Source organism: Zosterops lateralis (genome assembly GCF_965231275.1).
Source record: "Zosterops lateralis genome assembly, chromosome: 7".
NCBI lineage: Eukaryota > Metazoa > Chordata > Aves > Passeriformes > Zosteropidae > Zosterops > Zosterops lateralis.
Genome location: NC_139767.1, coordinates 18,687,068 through 18,706,596, shown reverse-complemented (window position 1 = coordinate 18,706,596; position 19,529 = coordinate 18,687,068). Strand labels below are relative to the sequence as shown.

At 49.9% G+C, this 19,529-nt stretch overlaps 1 protein-coding gene across 1 annotated transcript in view; it reads left to right on the top strand.

The window, feature by feature from the left end:
- Positions 1-2,866: 2,866 nt before the first annotated feature.
- GAD1 (glutamate decarboxylase 1) overlaps positions 2,867-19,529 on the top strand; it is a gene marked incomplete at both ends in the record, with an annotated part of 28,113 nt that continues 11,450 nt past the window's right edge. The window contains 6 exons of the mRNA XM_083865364.1: positions 2,867-2,936; positions 4,912-4,974; positions 9,916-10,074; positions 10,772-11,014; positions 13,817-13,907; positions 18,410-18,522. Coding sequence (XP_083721490.1) covers positions 2,867-2,936; positions 4,912-4,974; positions 9,916-10,074; positions 10,772-11,014; positions 13,817-13,907; positions 18,410-18,522 — 739 coding nt within the window. The remainder of the gene's footprint in view (positions 2,937-4,911; positions 4,975-9,915; positions 10,075-10,771; positions 11,015-13,816; positions 13,908-18,409; positions 18,523-19,529) is intronic.

Below are 19,529 nucleotides of genomic sequence, written 5' to 3'. Positions count from 1 at the left end.
GGGAGGCTCGCTGGCCTGCACTGCCTGGCTCCTTCCCCTCGCGGGCCTCAGGTTCTACAAGGATGCAAATAGTTATGTTAAACCATGTCTGTTTACTCCAGACACACGCACTCGTGGAGAGCCAGAAGGGGAGGAATAAGCGTGTCGGGCAGACACCCGGCTGGGTCACGTCTCACGGGGACTGACGGCTCAGGGCTTCTTTGCGTGGTCTTTCGTTGACTCTTGTACTGCAGTCCTGCCATGACTTCCTCTGAACGCTTGCTTACGTTTACAAAGACAATTAGTTACAGTCATATTATTATTTCTCACACTCTGCGCTGAGCAAAGGTTTTGCGAGATTGGTTGAAAACCAGCTTTAAAATTATAATCTAGATATGAGAAAAGGTCGTGTCAGCTAGGGCCATTAATGTCTGGAAAGCAATGTTTGAAAACTAGCCTTTGTGCTGCCAGTGTCTTTGTTACACGTCCAGTTCCTAGAGAGTCACTGTGCTCGACAGGGCAGTCATCTGGCTACTTGGTGCTGTCACTCGGACTGTTTCCTTTACAAAACGGGCTTGTAAGTTTTTGCTTTTCCCTCGAGTCCTTCAGAAAGGACACAGCCCTGCTGCTCCTTGCACTGCCCAGCGTCTCCTGCACAGGATGAAATTCTCTGCCTCCATCGGGCTGTTTCCCCTCCTCTCGTCTCATTGCAGATTCCAGCCCCTTACGTGCCATCTTTTGGAGAAGGGTTTGCTTTAGGGACCTGCGTAGCTGCCGTGGCACGTTGGAATTCAGCACCGCGGTCACACCACGAAATGCTGGCTAAACATGCTCGGGGTGTGGATGGAAAAACGCAGACATGGGAGTGTCAGGAGTACCAAAAACTTGTTGTCTTAATGGTTCTGTTTTTAGCGAAGGGATGTCTGGTATACAATGGTAATCTAATGGCAGCACTGAGGGCAAGTCCCCGGCACGCAGGTGTTCCGGCAGCGGTCCCTGGGCCTCTGCCACCCTCTGGCGGGAGGAGCGGTGCGAGCCGCGGGCTGGGCCGGCGGGGCACACCAGACCCTCGGCACGGCGAGGGGGGACAGGGGGAGTTGCTAAGCTACAATTCACACCAACCCCGCCCGGCACATTCGAGTCCCGCACCGTGCTCAGGGGAGGCCCCGCCGCCTCCGCGGTGCGCCCGTGTGTGCGGTGCCCGTCAGCACAGCCGGCACCTCGGCTCCGGCCGGGGCTGTCTAGGGAAAGCCTCTGGCTCTGTCCGCCCGGGGGGCTCGCACGGCGGACCCGCCCGCTCGGGGTGCCGCCCCTGCCGCGGCCGGACAGCCCCAGCCGCCGCCCCGGGGCCGGGCAGAGCAGCGGGGCCGGTGGCCGCCCCTCCCCTCCCCTCCCCTCCCCGCGGTCCCCCGCGGTCCCCGGCGGTCCCCGGCGGTCCCAGCCCCGTGCGGAGCGGCGCGGAGGCGGCGGCGGTCCTGTGACTCATGCCTGCGTCGAAGCAGATCAACCGGCGATTCACGCTTTTAAAAAAGCAAATCCGAGCACTTCTGGAAAAAAAGGTCATCTGGCATTAAATTCCGCGGCGCGATTGGTATTCCGACGTCGTTTGTGGCGGAGTTTATAAGCGGCGGGTCGCTCCCAGGCTGGAGTCGCCGTGCCAACCTGGACTACGGCAATAGGAGTGTCCGCTCGCCCCCTCGGTAAGTGTCCTCTAAACAGCATCCTATTGTTTTCAAGCCTTTGGAAACCTCTGGAGCATTTTTTCCTCCAAAATCGGTTTTGGTCGCTGTCGTATGAATAGAGAATAACGGGTTTTTTGATAGAGCTACCGCCCTAGACATAGCGTTAACCTGTTACTTCACTTCCAGGCATTGTCTAGAAAATATCTTCTGCTTATGGCTGTTTTCTTTCTCGTCTTAAAAAAAATGTAAATACCTATTTTCCATTGAAATCGTTGATCCGTTGCGTTTACACGCGGGTGTAAATCCACCCAGCAGCGGAGATGGATCGGTAGCTGCCGGTTTGAAAAAAGCCGCTAACAAAGAAAGCGTTCTTTCGTTACCGCGACCTTCATTTTCTTTACAAGGGGAAGGAAATAAATCGCAGGTAGCCGTGGGGACAAAGAGACGAGCCGGGCACTGACCCGGCAATTCTCGATGGGCGACCCTGTATCGGTTATCGGAACGCCGTGTCCGCCAGGAAAGGGCTGAACACCTGGCGAGGAGCGAGGGCTGGTGCCACATCTCCCTGTGCCCAGACAGACGTGCCTCCCCTGCCGTTTGCGCCGCTGGGGCGAGCCCGGGCACGGGGATGGCTGATGGCTGGTCAGTGCCGGAGCTCACACTGGCCCCGGTGTGCTGGAACACGCGTGTGCAAATACACATGTGTGTGCCGCCTGCCACTGGACCTGGGCTAAACGCACCTTTGTGTGCCGGGGTTTATCTGTCACTCTTTCCTGAACGCTTAGCCTGACGTGTGTTTGGTAAAGCCGGGCAGCGGGCTCTGGTTGGGATTGTGGGTCCTTTGGGCTGGTGGTTTCGAAGCCCGCTCTGCGCCTTGGTCTCCATTTGATGCGAGCCACAAAACTGCCCTGCTCGGTGGCCACCGATGTCATTGCTGTAGACTTCATGCTCCGCTAAATCCGTCATTCAGGCGCGGAGGGGAGCGCCCTGGAATCTGGCGAAGGGAAGATTCTGCTCTCCAGTCTGTGGAGGCATTTGCCCTGCTCGGCCGGTCCTGCCGGCTCCGGGCGGTGCTCGGTGCCGTGCTCCAGGGGACCAGACTGCTAAACCCGCCTGTTCTTCCTTCCAGCAAACCCCCTGCTGCCCACCCTTCAGAGGAATATCGAGGAAATACGAGCTCCGGGGACCGGGGCTTTTCTGAAAGGATGGCTTCCTCCGCTCCCTCGTCCTCCAACGATGCTCCGGACCCCACCCCGCCCAATTTGCGACCCACAAGTAGGTTTCCATATTTTCCTCGTTTTAAGTGTTTTGGAGGCTTTCTCATTTAGGCTCAGAAAAATCAGTTTCGAAACAAATGCTACCTCTGTGAAGCCCCGTTCCGCGCCATTAGGCAAGGTGCGGAAAGTGCTCTACACAAAGAAACCATCTTCCTACCGGGGAACAGGAGAGGTCGGTCCGTGGCGAATAAAACGCCGTGAGGAAAAGCCCATCTTACTGGCCAACGTTGTCTTTATCTTACAGCCACGTTTGGGAGATATAGACAATAACCTGACCTCTCAGATGGACAAAAAAATCGGGATGTTGGAAGAGGTGTGGAGAAAACGAATCCGCTAAAGGGCGAAGTTACACCAGGGTATAAAGCGGGTGTCTCCCCGCTACATTTTATAAATGCTAATGCTGCAGCTTCTTTTCAGCCTACGCTGAAGCCTGTAATCAAGCGAAATTTGGATGCTAATTGCAGCTTTTCAAAGCGTTATACTCCTAATTGCACTGAATTCGCCTTGAGTTATTGAGGTATGAGTGGGAAGCAAAGGCTGCTGCAGGTGGATAGAGAATCAGTTTATAGCCCTGCCAGGCAGTTCAGACCGTCGCCCACAGAGAAAAAAAAAAAAGGAAAAAAAAAAAAAAGGGGGGGGTGGGGGGAGGCTCGATGCTATAAGGCATCAGAGACAAAGAGCGGGCAACAGCAAGAAATGAAGGGTTGTCAGGGACGGCAGAGCGGGTAATAGCTTTTACCCTGAGAGCTACGAGGCACGAGTATCGGAGTCATTATTGTTATTATTCTGGACCTGGAACAAACGGGGAGGGGACGGAAGGCAGCGCTGGGTCGTGTTTCAGGCGCGCGTGGCAGGCGCTGCCGCCTTCGGCTGAGGTGTCACGGGCAGAGATCGAATTAATTGGTAACACGGCTAAAGACAACCGCTGGCAGCAGCTCCCCGCCCTGGGCACACGGGCTCCCGCCCCGGGCACCGGCAGCGCCCCTGCCCAGCGCCCCTGCCCAGCGCCCCTGCCCAGCGCCCCTGCCCAGAGCCCCTGCCCATCGCCCCTGCCCAGCGCCCCTGCCCAGAGCCCCTGCCCATCGCCCCTGCCCAGCGCCCCTTCCCATCGCCCCTGCCCATCGCCCCTGCCCAGCGCCCCTTCCCATCGCCCCTGCCCAGAGCCGCTGCCCAGAGCCCCTGCCCCGAGCCCCCGCCCAGAGCCCCTGCCCCGAGCCCCTGCCCCGAGCCCCCGCCCAGAGCCCCTGCCCACAGCCCCTGCCCAGCTCCCCTGCCCAGAGGCTCCTCCGCCCGCTCGGGAGCGCCGTGGCGCTTTCCCCGTCCCCAGGTCGGGCCGGGCCCCTCCGTGCGCTGGGGAGCGTCCTCGGTCCGGCTCCTCGGAAACCTGCTCCTCTCACGCCCCGGCGCCAGGTCAGTCCCCCTGCAGCCCCCGGACTGGCGGAGGACGGACGGGCGAGGCTGGGCAGTGCCCGAGGCCGCGGCCGGCGCTCCGTCCGCCTCGGTCCGGGGCTTCGCTCCCCGCTTCCCCCGGGCTCAGCTGGGCCCGGCCGGGGCGAGTCCGAGCCACCACTGGAGGGGCTGGGGAGCAGCCTGTTCCCCCTGAGGGCGCGCTCCTAGTAGGGCCGTCGAGGGCCCGTCAGTCCGTCCGGGGCTCAATGATGCGAGTCCGATCATCTAGTCAAATACTATTTTTCAACCAATTAATTCCTGAACTCTTTTGTGACCCCATTTCACGCCACTTTATTTTAAGCTGCTGCTTCCCTGGAGCCCCGCCAGTAGATGATGAGATGTCGGGTCCCAGGTGCCTTCTCCTCTCCCCTGGGCGGGCCGGCGTGTCACCTGGCTGTCACCCGAGCCCAGCTGCCCCTCTCCCGGCCCTTTCTCCCGGCCGAGCAGCCGAGCGGGGCCCGGGGGGGGCGCGGCGGCCGGACAGCCCCGCCGCCCCAGGGGAACAACTCTGCTCTCTCTTCCAGCTTACGACTCGTGGTGCGGCGTGGCTCACGGGTGCACCAGGAAGATCGGGCTGAAGATATGCGGTAAGTGCGGCCGTGCCCCCCGTGTGCCCCCCGCACCCCCGGGGCGGCCCCGGCCCCGCTTTTCCTCCCCCCCGGCCCTGCCTCGGGCGCCCCCTGCCGGCCCCTGCCCTCCCGGGCCCGTCCCCGCTCCCCTCGGGCCGCCCCGGGGGCTGCGGGCGAGGGAAGCGCTGGACCCGCCGGGGAGGAAAGGCGGGGGGCGGGGGGCGGTTCGCCGTCTCTCCCTGTCTGAATTTTTTCAACCTTATCTGACTAGAAAATACGGATCTCCTGGGGAAAAAAGATTAACGAGAGCCTTATTAAAGAGCAATTCGTCAGCTTGCTGTGCCGGTAAGATAGCGCTGGCAGCCAGTCAGCGCGCAGGCACATGAAATGCAGAAGGGAAACAAATGCACAATCAGATCGCAACGTTATAGCAAGAGATTCATTTGCAGATAACAAGCTGTCTTCCTTCTCCAGATATCTCAGCAGCGCCTTCGCTTTCGGAGACTAACAGTCAAATCTTCATATTCTGATGGGGAGAATCGTTCAGTTTAGCCCATACCCCTCACGCATAGAAATTATTTTCCTTTCCCCCTCTCTCTCTTGAAGGGATGGGAAATATTTTTTTTTCGATGCAAAGGAGCGTTTACACCTCTTTCCCTGCTTGCTCGAGTCAGAGTTCATTCATTAAGCGTTTTGTCACCTGCAAGTTTGAACGGGCAAAGAATCAGGTCTGTGATTAGCGCTGTGTCTGTGAGAGATTTCACTGGTAGCCGCTGGCGACATTAACGAGTAGTCGCTTAGTTCTATAAATAGCTCCTGATCTGGGTTTAATGGACCATTTCCCAACCAGTCCCCTCGGTGGCTGGAGCGACGGGCGTTTCACCATCATTTTAATTTAGCCCAGCCAGCAGAACTGATAAAGTAACGCGCTCTTAGGCTCGCTCCGTGCTGCTCGACCACGGGGGTGAGAGAGGGACAGCAGAGCTTCTCTCAGCGAGATCAAATAGACCTGAAAATGGAATATCCCACCATTTTGGATTTGGGAAGGGCATAAGAGGGCGCAGTGAAGGCTTTGTGAAGGGAGTTCAAGACAAGCTGCATTTTTGATTGTGGTTTGGTGTTCAGTTTTCCTTTACTGACTCTTTTCTGTTTTGCATGAAAAATACACTGAATAGTGAGTGACGCTGGTTTGGAATGCTCAGATTTGATCACGGCCAATGTTCTTGCTTGTATGAGCCCTCCCATTTGAATCGAGCACCTTCACAAAGACATACAGGGAAGGCTGCCTACGGTAAACAGAGTGAAGTATTAAGGTTGCCAATAGTCCTAATTAAACATGCTAAACGAGTTGACGTTTGACTGTTGCAGAAGATAGCTCCTTGTCCTTACCTTTCACAAGATATCATTCCGGACCCTTAATACTGTGTAGTCACAAATGTGCCTTGGATTTGTTCTTTCTGTGTGTATCACACTGAACACGATTAATTTTGAATACAAACTTTAAATAACGATTGACATCAGAGAAAAGGCAGGTCTCTAACAATGAGTTGGTTCTTCCATCTGAGTTCTATGTTACATGTTTGACATTTTCAATAATTAGTTATCCAAGATGTACGTAATTTCTTCTTAAATAACTGAGCAATTTAAGGATTAGCTTTTTTTTCCCTTTCTGTTTGAAAGGCACCGCCTGAAAGGAGCGCTGCCGCTGCCATCACCCCCACCCCTTTCCCCCCACTCTTGTCTCTTCACATATCCACTAAAAAAACCCCACAAAACCCAAAAAAACAAAAAACCAACCAAATCAAAAAAACAAACAAAAAAGCCAAACAAACAACCTATTTTGAAGCTGTTTAATGAACTGTCACGGTGGACAAAACATTGGCGGATTTTCCCCCGTATCTGGATTTGCACGCTACACTCCTACCCCGGCAATTGTTACTGCTGGGGCTGATCCTGCTGACATTTGCTTGGCATCAGTGGAAGTTCTCAACGCAGTAAAATTGTTCCGGTGCATCTTCTGTTTGGCCTGGGCCTGCTGATGATCCCGAGCCCAGCGAGAACGCGGGAGAGTGGGGCTTCAAAGCAGCGTGATATCAGAAACTGGGCTCGTCTCCGGAGCCCGTGGGATTTATGCTGCCGAGCGGGATTTCCGTAGGCGATGGTGAACACCCCGAGGCGGCGGAGAGCCGGGATGTCCTGCGGCCGCCACCGACCCGCACCCCCGCGCCTCGGAACGTGAGCGCCCACCCAGGGCTGGAGGCCGAGGGGATCACACCTCTGCCTTGTGCGAGGGAGGCCTCGTGAAATCCCGCTGAATTTGTGGTCACGTTGCTCACCGAGCCGCTCCCTCTCCAGCCTGGGGTCACTCGGCTTTTGAAAACGCGGTCTCGTGAAGCGCATGGATGCAACTGCGGGATGGACCCGCTGCTGGGAAAGGCTGCGCTCTCCGGTGCTCCGGGAGAAGCAGAGTGCGCACCATTTCACACCCTGCTGTTTGCTGGAACTCTCCTGCGCCGGCCTCGCTTTTCAGCTGGGATACAGATGAAAGGTCGGCTAGAGCCACGCGCTTCTCCCGGGAGCGGAAGGAGCCCTCGAGAGGAGAGCGGCTCCAGCGCTTCTCTGCAGCCCCGGGCGGCGCTGGGGAACGCCCCACACCCTCCCCGGAGGAGCTCGGCAAACGGCACGGTCCGGGGGCTCCAGAGCGGGGGCTCCCCGTTACCCGGAGTCTCCAGGCCCACCGGACGCTGCCGTGGCCGAGGGACTTGGATCGGCGCGTCCCTTACGGCCGGATGGGCTGATGCCGGCCGACAGCGCGGTACCGCTGTCAGGCTTTTTCCGTCCTCCAGTCCCCGCCCTGGAGCCCCCACGAGGCGCGGCCGCTCCCAGCCCAGCTGATCCCGGGCCGGCTCCGGGCACGGGGCTCCGGGCGGCCCCCGCGGGGAACAGCAGCCGCAGAGTCCCTGGGGCAAGGGCTGAGCTCCCTGCCCGCAGCGTCCAGTTACCTCAGACCCTCCAGCGGAGCCACGGCCTCGCTAGGCCCGGTGAGAGTGAACTGGAGGCACCTGCAGCCTTTCCCTGTTACCGGAGCGGTGCTCCCTCCTTTCCCAGCCCCTGAGGAACGCGTGTCTGCGCGCCGCGGGGAGCGCCGGCTGTGCGAGGAGCGCGGGTCCCGGGGCAAGCAGAGCGCCGCTCTTCCTGCAGACCTCTGCTCACCGAACCCGCTCGTCCCACTTGGGCATCGCTCCTGAAAAAAAAAAAAAAAAAAAAAAAAAAAAAAAAAAAAAAAAAAAAAAAAAAGACGTATAGGGAAAAAAAAAAGCAAAATTAAGCCCCTGATTCAGTTTAGACTGCACCTGCTTCGATATCAGCTGCTCCTCCGAAAGGGCAGGCAAATAGGGCTAGTTCTTGCAAGAGCTAATAATGGCGGCAAGAGCCATTAGAAGCAGTAACAACAAAACTAAATATTACATATATATGTATATATATATGCCAACTCTTAACTTACGCACGAAGAGAGTTTCCCTCAAAGATCAGAATTAAAAGGCAAAACGCGAGGTGTTCACTGGAAATATGGCTCCGACAGACTTACCTGTGAGTGCCCCTCCTGGGGACTGGTACTCAGCCCGGCTGATGCAGAGGGGCCGGTGCCAAGTGCTCCGTTTTCCATAGCTCTTTTGTGACTGCCTGGCTGGCAGCAGGGAGCAATTGGCCCAGCAGCAGCAGCAGCTCGCTGTCGCTCCCTTTTCTCCCCGAGGTTCAGTCCCTGTGCCTGCCCGAGGTGCGGGGGTCCCGTAGGGGCCGGGATGGGCTCCCCACGGGAGGTGCCCACGGTGGTGCTCCGGAGAGCAGGGACACGGCCGGGAAACGGAGGGCGCTCAAAAGTGGCGTCGGGGGATGTGGGTGAGCGAGCCCAGGACGGTGTTTTCCCTCCCTGCCAAGCCCTCCTCTCTGGCGGATATCCGCAGCCGTGACAAGCCTTGGTTTGGATTATTGCTCGTTTTAAAAGAAAACGAAGAATAAAGGAGACGGGCGCCGCCGTAGTGGCTCTTCCAAACGTAACTTCCGAACATCGCTGCAACCTGGAAGGTCAAAATCCGATTTTTTCCTTAATGATGAAAAAAAAAGCCCGACACTACGTGTGTTTTAGTGGGCATCACAGATTTAATAGATCAAATCCAGAAAATTAATTGTTCTCCCTGCCTTGTTAGAGTAGACAGATCTCATTACTCGCCGCGGACTCTGCATGACTCCCGCCCCCATCATTCTTGGGGTGAGCGGGTTTATTTTAGCCGTGGCATTGAACAGCGGCACTTGTGTTCGGGATCTGGGCACCAAAGATGCGTTTCCGGTGAGAGCGGAGCTCTTAAAACCCCCGGGGATGGTTACTGTTAGCATCAAAGCATCTTTTCAGGTGGAAAACCCACAGCGGTACTTACTGATAATAGGAAGGTGGGGTTATATGAGTGCTACTGGTATCCTCAGAGCTCTAGCACTCTCAGGACGGCTGCTCCAGAATGGCTGCTTGTTCTCGTGCCTTTTGTGCGTGAGAGCACCACGAGGAGAACTGAAAACGGCCCTGATTTTAATCATACATCATTGCCCTTGTCTGCTAGGTCCATAAACTTCGCCTGCAGGCTGAAATAGCATTGACTCATCCTGAACTCTCTTCCAGTGGCTGATTACTGAAGTGGAATCTGTCTGATCGACTTAATAAGAATTTACCACTGCACTAAATGACGAAATTTTGTTTTTTGCATGGCTGCGTTTTTGCAGTTGATGGCATTTTGAACTCTCCCTCCTGGAGGCAAATAATCCCCATAAATACCCTTATTCCTGACCTCATTAGTCAGATCTAGAGCCAACACCGCTTTTAACTGTTGTCTAGAGAGCTGCTTTAGATATTTCTAAACATGTTGGGAAGTGAGAAAACTCTGACCTGTGCACCTTGCAATAATGTAGGGTTCCTGCAAAGGACCAACAGCCTGGAAGACAAGGGCCGGATCGTCAGCTCTCTGAAGGAAAAGCAGTCGTCCAAGAGCCTGCTGGCGTGTGAGAACAGTGAGAAAGGATCCAGGTTCCGGCGCACCGAGACAGACTTTTCCAACCTGTATGCCAGAGGTAAACACTTTGCAGTTTCTCCTTGCTCTAGCCCAGGCATGTCCCTTGGTAGTCTTGCCCTCATCTCCCCTGGAAGTGCGGCCACGTTCAGACCGTGCTCTTCCTTGGCTGTTTTTGAGGGAAGCTCCGTGTCTGTGTTTTTTGGGGGCTGCACTGGCGATGTATGCAAGCTGCTTGAAATGCAGTTTTACATACTTTGGGCTGATCACCTGCAGCTCAGCCTCAGCGGTTCCAGGGGTTTCTCCAGATCCAGAATCCGGGAGAAGAGTAATTTTATGTTTTTATCCCCCTTATTAGAATAGTAATGAAGCAGCCTGTGATTGCTGATACGGGGCTGTTACAAGAGGAGTGGGAAAGGGAAAGCAATTCCTTTGCGGGGTGGAGGTGGGGATGCTGCAAGGTAAGGGCAGGTGCAGGTTTTGGGTGCTGTTGGCCCAGAGGAGGCGAGTCCCTCGCACCGCACAGCCTGAGCACTGCAGGGCGTGCTCTTGGGCCGGGGCGCCTTGGAGGTGCCTCTGCTGCTGCCGTGGGGGACCCAGACTGGCCCTTCCCGCCGGGCAGGAGGCACCGGGATCTGCCCCGCTGCAGCCAGGCCCCGCTGAGGCTTCCAGGCCCTTGGAGCGCTGCGGGCGGCCGAGGCTGTTCATCTTTGCTTCTCTCTCCCAAAGCGAGCGCTGACAGCTGGTTTGCCCCGCAGATTTGTTGCCCTCCAAGAATGGCGAGGAGCAGACCATGCAGTTCCTGCTGGAGGTTGTGGACATCCTCCTCAATTACGTGAGGAAGACTTTTGACAGATCCACCAAAGTGCTGGACTTTCACCACCCGCACCAGCTCCTGGAGGGCATGGAGGGCTTCAACCTGGAGCTTTCGGACAACCCTGAGTCCCTGGAGCAGATTCTGGTGGATTGTCGGGACACACTGAAATACGGAGTGAGGACAGGTAGGTTTTTGCACAATACTGTGTGGCGAGTCCCCCCGGGACGTTCCTCATGCTCAGGGTGAAGAGAGCGTGGCTGAGCTCAGGGGCTGAGCCCACGCCCTCTCTGTGCCCGGGACTGTGCCCCCCTGCAGGCTCCAGGCCTGGCTGCGGGCGCTGGAGATGTTTCTGCTCAGAAACTTCATTTGTTGATGACCATCCGTCCCCGCCGGGCAGGGCTCTGTGCTGTTTTTAGAGCACAGAAACAAGTTTTTGAGACGTAATCTCTTTCACTTGATGAAACGCGAGCTGTCTGTATCTCCGGGGAGCAATATCATTAGGTAAATGAGGGCATAAATGACACAGAATTTGCAATTTTTCTTTTTTATGTTCATCAAACGTTTAATGAAAAAGAGACTGAAATCCTTGGAATCATCAATAAAGGAACCCTGTGGATTTCAGCCCATTACCCAAGAGCCCTGCCTGTCCAGGTTCTTCTGGATCAGACAGAAATCCCGGTTTGTAATCACTTCTTTTACTGGGTGAGCTGTAGCCGGGCTCTAGGGCAAAGCCAATGCTCTTCCAGGCTGTTTGGCCGGAAATGTTTTACATTGTATGGACAGAAATCTCGGCTGGCAACCAGCCCCGACTGCCGCTCATACCCAAGCGGGTCAGGAGCAGGAGAGCTAATGGGGCGCGCCGAGTTTCCCCTGCCCAGCCTTGCTCCAGCGTTCCAGGGCTGCTGAGCTCTGGCTGGCCGGCTGCCCTCTTCGGCTCGGCTCGGCTCGGCTGGGCCCGGCTCGGCTCGGCTCGGCTCGGCTGGGCACGGCTCGGCTGGGCACGGCTCGGCTCGGCTCGGCTCGGCTCGGCTCGGCTGGGCCCGGCTCGGCTCGGCTCGGCTCGGCTCGGCACGGCACGGCTGGGCTCGCCCCGCCCGCAGTGATGTTCCCCGGAGCCCGGGCGGCGGGAGCTCCGGCCGGACGCGGTTTTTCCCGGCGGTCCCTGCCTGGGCAGCCGCCAGCCGTGGCTCCCAGCTTTCTGCTGGGGTTAGTTTTGCGGCCGTGAAGACCCAACGCGGTGCCTTCAAGGAGCGAAATCTTGACAAGAGATGTGGCGGGTGGCGTTCTGTCCTCTTTCCTGTTTAGGTGGTGGTTTGATTGATTCAGGGGAGTCAGGAGCATACTTTGATTTTTGCACACTTAATCAAAGGGGAGCGTGTGTCACTCCCAAACGCGTGGGTTGTTGGACAGGTGGCCAGAAGTTCAGTCAGAGTGGCTGCGCTCTGTTTGCTCGCAGCTTTATTCCGCTATTCATCGTGCCGCGTGTCGAGCAACCTCCCCTCACCCCGATCTCCCCTGCAGCTTCAGCAGGATGTGTCCCCAGGAGCAGAGGCAGCTATCCCACCGGACACAAGCTCTGCTCAAAGCCGTGTCTGGTGCAGCTTTAAAGTGCTGCTCGGATTGTCTGAGTGCCCAGGACACGCATCCTGCCGTGGGCTCCTGGGGCTCACATTCTCTCTCAAGGAGAAGCTCCTCTCAAAGTCGCCAGGTCTGAATCTGCAGCCCGGCCTTAGGGGATCGCGGGCTCGTTAACAGCTGTGGGAGGTCAGTGAAATGTCGCTTAAGATAACCTCCCAGCCAGTGTGTCCTGGAGAGGGAGAGAAGTGCTGATTTGTAAAGCAAACAGCTAAGGCACGGTGCTATTTCTGGGCTCCAGCCCCGAGCCGTGTTTGCCCCGGGCAGGAGCAGCCCGGCTGTGCCGCATCCTCATCAAGTGCCGCGATGTGGCAGCGCCGCCAGGCTCACGCCTCCTGAAGGTTTCTGCTGACATCGCTCGGGGCAGAATCACATTTATTTCTTCATGTCAAAAGATGCTCATGTTCCCAGTGTTGAATCGAATCCGATGAGACAGGGCCCCCCCAGGCGCCGAGAGCTGACCTCCCCTCTAGGGCCGGGCTGTCCCCAGTGTGCGGCCTGCTTGTCCTTCCCCAGAGAGCAGAGAGGGCTAAACCAGGACACCTCCCACCTCCCCTCAACGCTCGCTATCAGTTGTCAGGAATTTCTTCTCTTCATGTTAGAAAATAGACTCCAACAGTGGGAATTATTGCTTATAGAAGTCATTAAAGCAATTCCGGCTGAAATACAGGGATGTGATTTACTTCGGTTCAATAGCGAACTCTGTTTAAGGAGGTGAATTCCAGCTTCTAAACCATGTGGGGAAAGGGCCCGGATCGAGGAGCTCTCGGGAGACCCTTTCCCCTCACTGCAGCGCTGGGACATTCCCGCCGAGACCCCGCCAAACGTCTCTCCCGTGTCCCTGTAGCTCGGGAAGAGATTGGCTCCTCCGCACCCCTCTCACTCCTGCAGCCCTAGTTCAAGCTCCTGAGCCTTCCTCTCTTCCCCATTAAAATGCAAATAGCCTCAGCACTGGAGGTTGTTGCTGCGGAGGGCTGTCCCCCACCGTGTGCTCATCGCCCGGGTTCGCAGCACGGCAGAAGTCAGAAGAGAGCTCTGGAGATGGGCTTGCCCAAGCCCTTGAGCAGCTCCCGGAGGTATTTACAGGCTCAGTCGATTCTGAGGTTCTCTTTTAAACACGAATGATTCCATACAGAAGCTCCTATCCGGAATATTTTTTCACGTTTGTAATAAGGCATCCATGAATGTTGGCTATTGGTCTTCCCATAAGCAGGATTTGCTTTGAAGACTTTGCTGCAAGTGTTCTGAGTACAAACCTGTGATTTGTGTCAGAAAAGGTGGATTGTTTAAATGTGAAACCTGAGAGATACTGGTAGAGTTCGCTCTAAGTTGCTCTCAATTCTCTTCTCAGGTCATCCTCGCTTCTTCAATCAGCTGTCCACAGGACTGGACATCATTGGCCTGGCCGGGGAGTGGCTGACATCTACTGCTAATACAAACATGTAAGCGGTGTCTTGTCACCAGTGTCTGTGACTGGGGCTTACATGGGCTGCCATGTATCGTGGTAGATAGGTAATGTCACAGATAGGAATGATTTTAATTTTTAAATGATGAATGTTACAGCTTCCAGAAAAATGTCTCATGTTTTTCTTAATGTGTTAGTAATACAATGAAAATAGTTACATAAAACTGAATAGAAATGCAAATATCTGAGAGCACATGGTAAGTAAAACATGATTATTGTAATATAACAGCATGAAATTATTTTTGGTTTTTTGGACCAATCTTATCTTCTCTCTCTCTATATATATATTTAAAGATTTGTCTTTAGACTGAACAAGCCTGCAGCTATCCACTATGTATCCACTATGCAGCTATGTTAACACTAGAACACTCGATATGGAAAAAAATTATTTTCTTCTCTACTGTTGACTTCAGATATAGCAGGCTGGAGGCAATATCTTCTGTTCATATGCTACTAAAGAAGTGGCTTCTGGCTAGCTTCAAAATGATTAAAAATATAACATTGAAAAATAATTTTTATGCTAAAGAAGGAATTAGTCTAAGATTAATAAAGTCCTGTATAAATGAATAAGCAGAAGTATAAAAAAAGTAAAATTTGACATCTGAATGGATCAAATAAGAATCTTTTCCTAATTTTTCTTGACCTCGAAGTTAATGAAAGCTAAATGTCAATGTAAGATATTACAATGGATTTTTGCAACAGAGTGCAATTAATGAAAAAAGCCCAAAACAACAACACTAAACAAAAACACCCACAAAAAAAAAACAAAACAAAAAAGCTCCAATCAAAAAACCCTCCCAAACCACAAAAACCTACCAAACCTTTCAGTCACTTTTTATTTATATTTTGAGTTCTATATGTTCAAAAATGTGATGGGAGTCCAAGTATTCAGCAGGTAAGACTGTTCTTTTTTAGTCCTGTACTAATGGGGAGTTTGTTACTAATTGTCATAACATACAAAATTTATCTTCAGATTGGAAAATGAACCATATTTTCATTGGCCTGCATCTGTGAGTATATGGTTCATGAAATATAGCTGATGGCTAGCAGCTCTATGTAGATTAGGAGCTGTGCCTATTACGGTACTTTAACAATAAAACAAAATAAAAGCCTAAGGTAGTCAAGCCAAAAATAGCCTTCTCTTTGTAATAATCATCTCAATTAATTCTCTGTTTGCTAAAAATTGGTATGAGACATTCAGATTTAAAAGTTGGTTGGGAAGAAAAAATCCAGCAATATATATTTTAATTGTCAAACAAGTATTGCAAAGCACTTTAAAGTGCTTTGAAGTGCCTTTTTAGCAACACAATTGAAAGTGAAAACAGTTCTGGTCACATTTCTAAAAAAAACTTTGCCTAAAGTTTTCTCTGTGACAAATATTTCAATTTCACTTTTACTAAGCCCATTTGACTTAGTTATCCCAGTTTAGTTACACTTTTGTAATCAATGAAATTACACAAGTCTGATAGGACATAAAAGAAGTCAGCTCTGTGGGACACTGTGACAGGATAAAGAAATATTGCCATCATTATTAATAACATTGCATTCATTTAGTCACTTCTTAAAGAGTAACTCCTTTTAATTGATGTTTTCCTTTTTTCTTTTGAAAGTAAGCTATTAAATAGTTTGTTTCTCATCCATTTGTGCTTTAAACAAGAATATATCTTGAAAATACTTCTCTGTGAACATGAAAATTTAGTATCTATTTGTTACTCTGAGGCTTAGTGTGCTCTTTTTTTTTCAGCAAACCAAAGTCAACATGGTGTGCTTTCAAGTAACACAGTAATTGCAAGTAAGGTTAAAGCAAGATGTTTGTAAAGTGTGATTCAAAGCAATGACAGAGAAGGTTATTAAAAGTAACCAGATCACCTCTGTGAACTCTGGGGAACATACGATTTGTTTTGAGCAGTGTTCCAGCGCACGAGAACAGGTTTTGACCTTTACCTAGAAACTGTTCTAACCTATCACAGCTACATGAGCACATTACGCATGAGCAACAGTAACATTGAATTATGGTAGAGAATGTTTTCCATTTGCCATTTTTTTTCTACAGATAAACAATACTTAAAATATTTATGAACAATTAAAAGTATGTGCTTTCTTTTACAGATGAGTTTTGAATAATCAAAACATCTGTACTCTCTTAAAATTTAAAATTATCATTAGGAAATATTACTTAAATGTCACTGTGAAGATAATACATACAATTAAACATAATAAGCTTCCCACATTGACTTTGAAATAATATATCAATGTGCTATTCATAGCTCAATCACTAGTCATGAGACCTTCAGCACGGAAATTTCAGAATTTCATTATTCATCCAGTTCTAGAGATCTGTAGCACAGGGCATTCTCTCATCAGCAGCCAACTGAGGTTAAAAATAAATACTTTCTGGAAGTTCTGTTTATGCCTGCTGTTATCTGAGACAAGGGAATATATTAGTGTTTTCAGTATTATGCAGATATGGTTATGAATAGAAAATTACTGTAAAATGTTCTGTGTTTATTCTTAGACTGCTTTTTACATACTGGCCAACAATAGAATGGTAGCTAGAATGATTTGGTTTGATAAAGTGATTTGTCCTTTAGGTGAGAGCAGAATTAAGGCAGCACTGGCTTCTACCAAAAAACCTGTTGGTACATTCTGTTAGTAAAGAACTGATACTCCTGACTGTTACAGTTAATTCACAGAAATACCTGTAAAGGTTGTAACTACAGGAAAAATCTAATCAGCATTTTTTTAGGAGATTTATTCTAGAGTTAGATGGTTCATCTTAAGCCAAACACATTTTTTTGGGTTTTACTGAATTTTTCGAAATAATTTAAGTTTAAAACAAGTAAGGTGGAGTGAACTTTAACAATATGTGATTTGTAAATTCATAGCAGTCATCTAATATAGCTTCACTGGCCTTGTCATAAACATCTATTGTCATTTATTTCTTGTCAGTTCTTGGAGACACAGAAAATACCTACAGAATAGAATAAATAAGTAATATTTTCTTTATGTTTAAATATATTCAAAATCCAGTGTGCAAGGTCTCAGGACAAAACTCAAAATGTGTTTAAACTGGTGGGGAAAAAAATAGTCACATTGACTGAAGAGTATCTTGTGTTGAGCTACAGTGATCTATACACTGCTGAGTTCCTGTGGACATCAGTTGATCATTCTGCCTAAATAAAGATTGGAATATATTCTAGACTTGCAATGCTTAAAAACAAAACAACCCCAAAACACTGTTAGCAGACAATGGTTTATTAATTTTGTCCATTTGTAAATAGTGGCAGCACCCAAACTTCAGATCAGTCTCTGCCAGTTTTAATGATAATAAAAACAAAATAAGTAGTGTTTGGCTTCTGAAAATAGCAATCACAATAGTTAAACAAATAACAAATGTTTAATCTTAAGGGAATGTTTTTTAAAAAATGGTGGTCTGATGGACTAAGGACACATAAAATTTGAAGAAAATATTAATAGTGTAAGCAACCAGTGTACCTGTAAATAAAAGGTTTTCAGATGCTTATCTTAATATCATGTATCATTCAAGTTTGCTGTACCTATTCTCAAAATATCATTTTAGTATTAGAGAGACAACACATACATTTTGACAAAATTATGCAAGCAGAGGATACCAGTCAAATCCAAAGTGTCAGGAGGAATCTTACAGATTCCTCTGGAAATCAGAGGTTGATTTTTTAATTTCTCCCTGCTTCCTTTTCCCCCTTACTGATTTTTTTCCCCACACACAGCAAGCAGAATTTGTTTACAGCACTAGTAATTTATCCATGTACCTTGATCGCTAAAAATAGTTGTATGGTTGTCAATTTCCATCCATGTATCTGACGCTGACATCAGGGCATGCCAGGATATGTAATGTTTTTTGCCCTCATTAAGTGGATACAATAGTTGACTGCTGATTTGGTTTTGGTAATTGGTAATTAGAAAATCATCATTTGTAATTACTCTTGACAGTTATTGATCACATTGCATTGTAGAAGTAAGTTGTCCTTGGAGATCATCAACAGAATAAATCTACATAATTAATTATATTTAGACTTTGAAACCCTAGCTCAATACTTCTAATTATGGTTTTGTTTAGCTCAGTGAAGTTCACTGTTTTCATTAGGATTTAGCAGTATGTTATTCCACAAGTGTGGAATTGGCACTTTGGGAAACAGCTGTTTTACAGGACAACCTTGTACCGAAGTCAGCAGAGTTATGATGTTGAACGTTAGGTCTTACATTCACTATATAGAAAGCTGCAAAATAACCAATACTGCACTTTTCATTCATCAGTATTTCCAATAATGTCTTCCTAAAGGTTTTTGCTTTGGTAAAGGTTCAGGATTAGAACCTCAAGTTACAGGAAAACTTCTAGACACCTCGAGCATTTTAACAAAGAATTGCAGACTGGGAATTTATTATATGTTTAGAATCTGCATCTATATTCTGTTTGTTTGGTTTGCTTTATCCATGCAGGTTTACGTATGAAATTGCCCCTGTTTTTGTCCTCATGGAACAAATAACACTTCGAAAGATGAGAGAGATTATTGGATGGTCAAATAAAGATGGTGATGGAATATTCTCACCTGGTGAGCTTTTCTTCTCTGTTTTGGTGGTTTGACTAAAATTTCAAAAGTTAAAATAAACATAGGCTGTGTCTAAATATTTGCACTATCTGCAACACAAAGCAATGAGTCAGATATTTAGAAGTAGGAATGCTTTGTTTGAACATCCCACAGAAAAGCTGGGGCAAAAATATATCTCTGCGTATGTCTATGTACGATGGCTGGTCAGCATTTAAAACTTGACTGTTGGCTCTGGTGCACAGTTGGGCATTTAAACAACCTTTTTATGAGCTTCATTTCGGAGGTGCTGAGCAACCACAGCTCCTGTCGACTAGAAGTTCTCAAAAATCATGTACTGATTTCTTTGGTGGTCAAAGGATTTGGGCTCACAGTCAGAAAAAGGCTGTGATTGTCTGTCACTTTCTGGGACACATTATCTGGGATATAATGTGGTTGGATTCACAAGATTGATTCTAGTATAAAAACCAAGACAAAGTGTCTTCCCATGCAAAGAACATAAAGGCAGTGAGCAGTGAGAGAAATGGCTGATGATGAACCTTGTGAAGGTCCTGGGCCAATGTGTGGACAATGTGGGTGTCCAGCCCAGAACTTTTCTGGGTTTGGCATGAGGGAACACCCTCCTGTTTCAGAGCATAAAAGACAAAACCCCCTCCTTTTGGAAGAGCCCACATAAAGTGCACACTTGCTTGATCTCCAGTCTTATCTGCTAGAAAAATACAGATCTTTCTGTGTTCTCATCAATGAAAAAAAATAGAGGAAGAAGGCTTAGGGATGTGATTTATCTTATTAAAGTTTGAGGTCTGCACCAAAGAATTGAGGTAGTTATTCAGGGCTCTTTTTACCAGCAGACCAAGAGAAATAGGTGCTTTCCCTCTATTCAAGTTCTTCAAAAGTAAGTATGAAAATAGGTTAGCTGAATCATAGCCTGTGAACTACCTCTTTCCCATAACTGACTGTGAGGGAGTTTAGTAGTAGCTCAGCTGTAGAATTCTACCTTTAAGCATCTACTT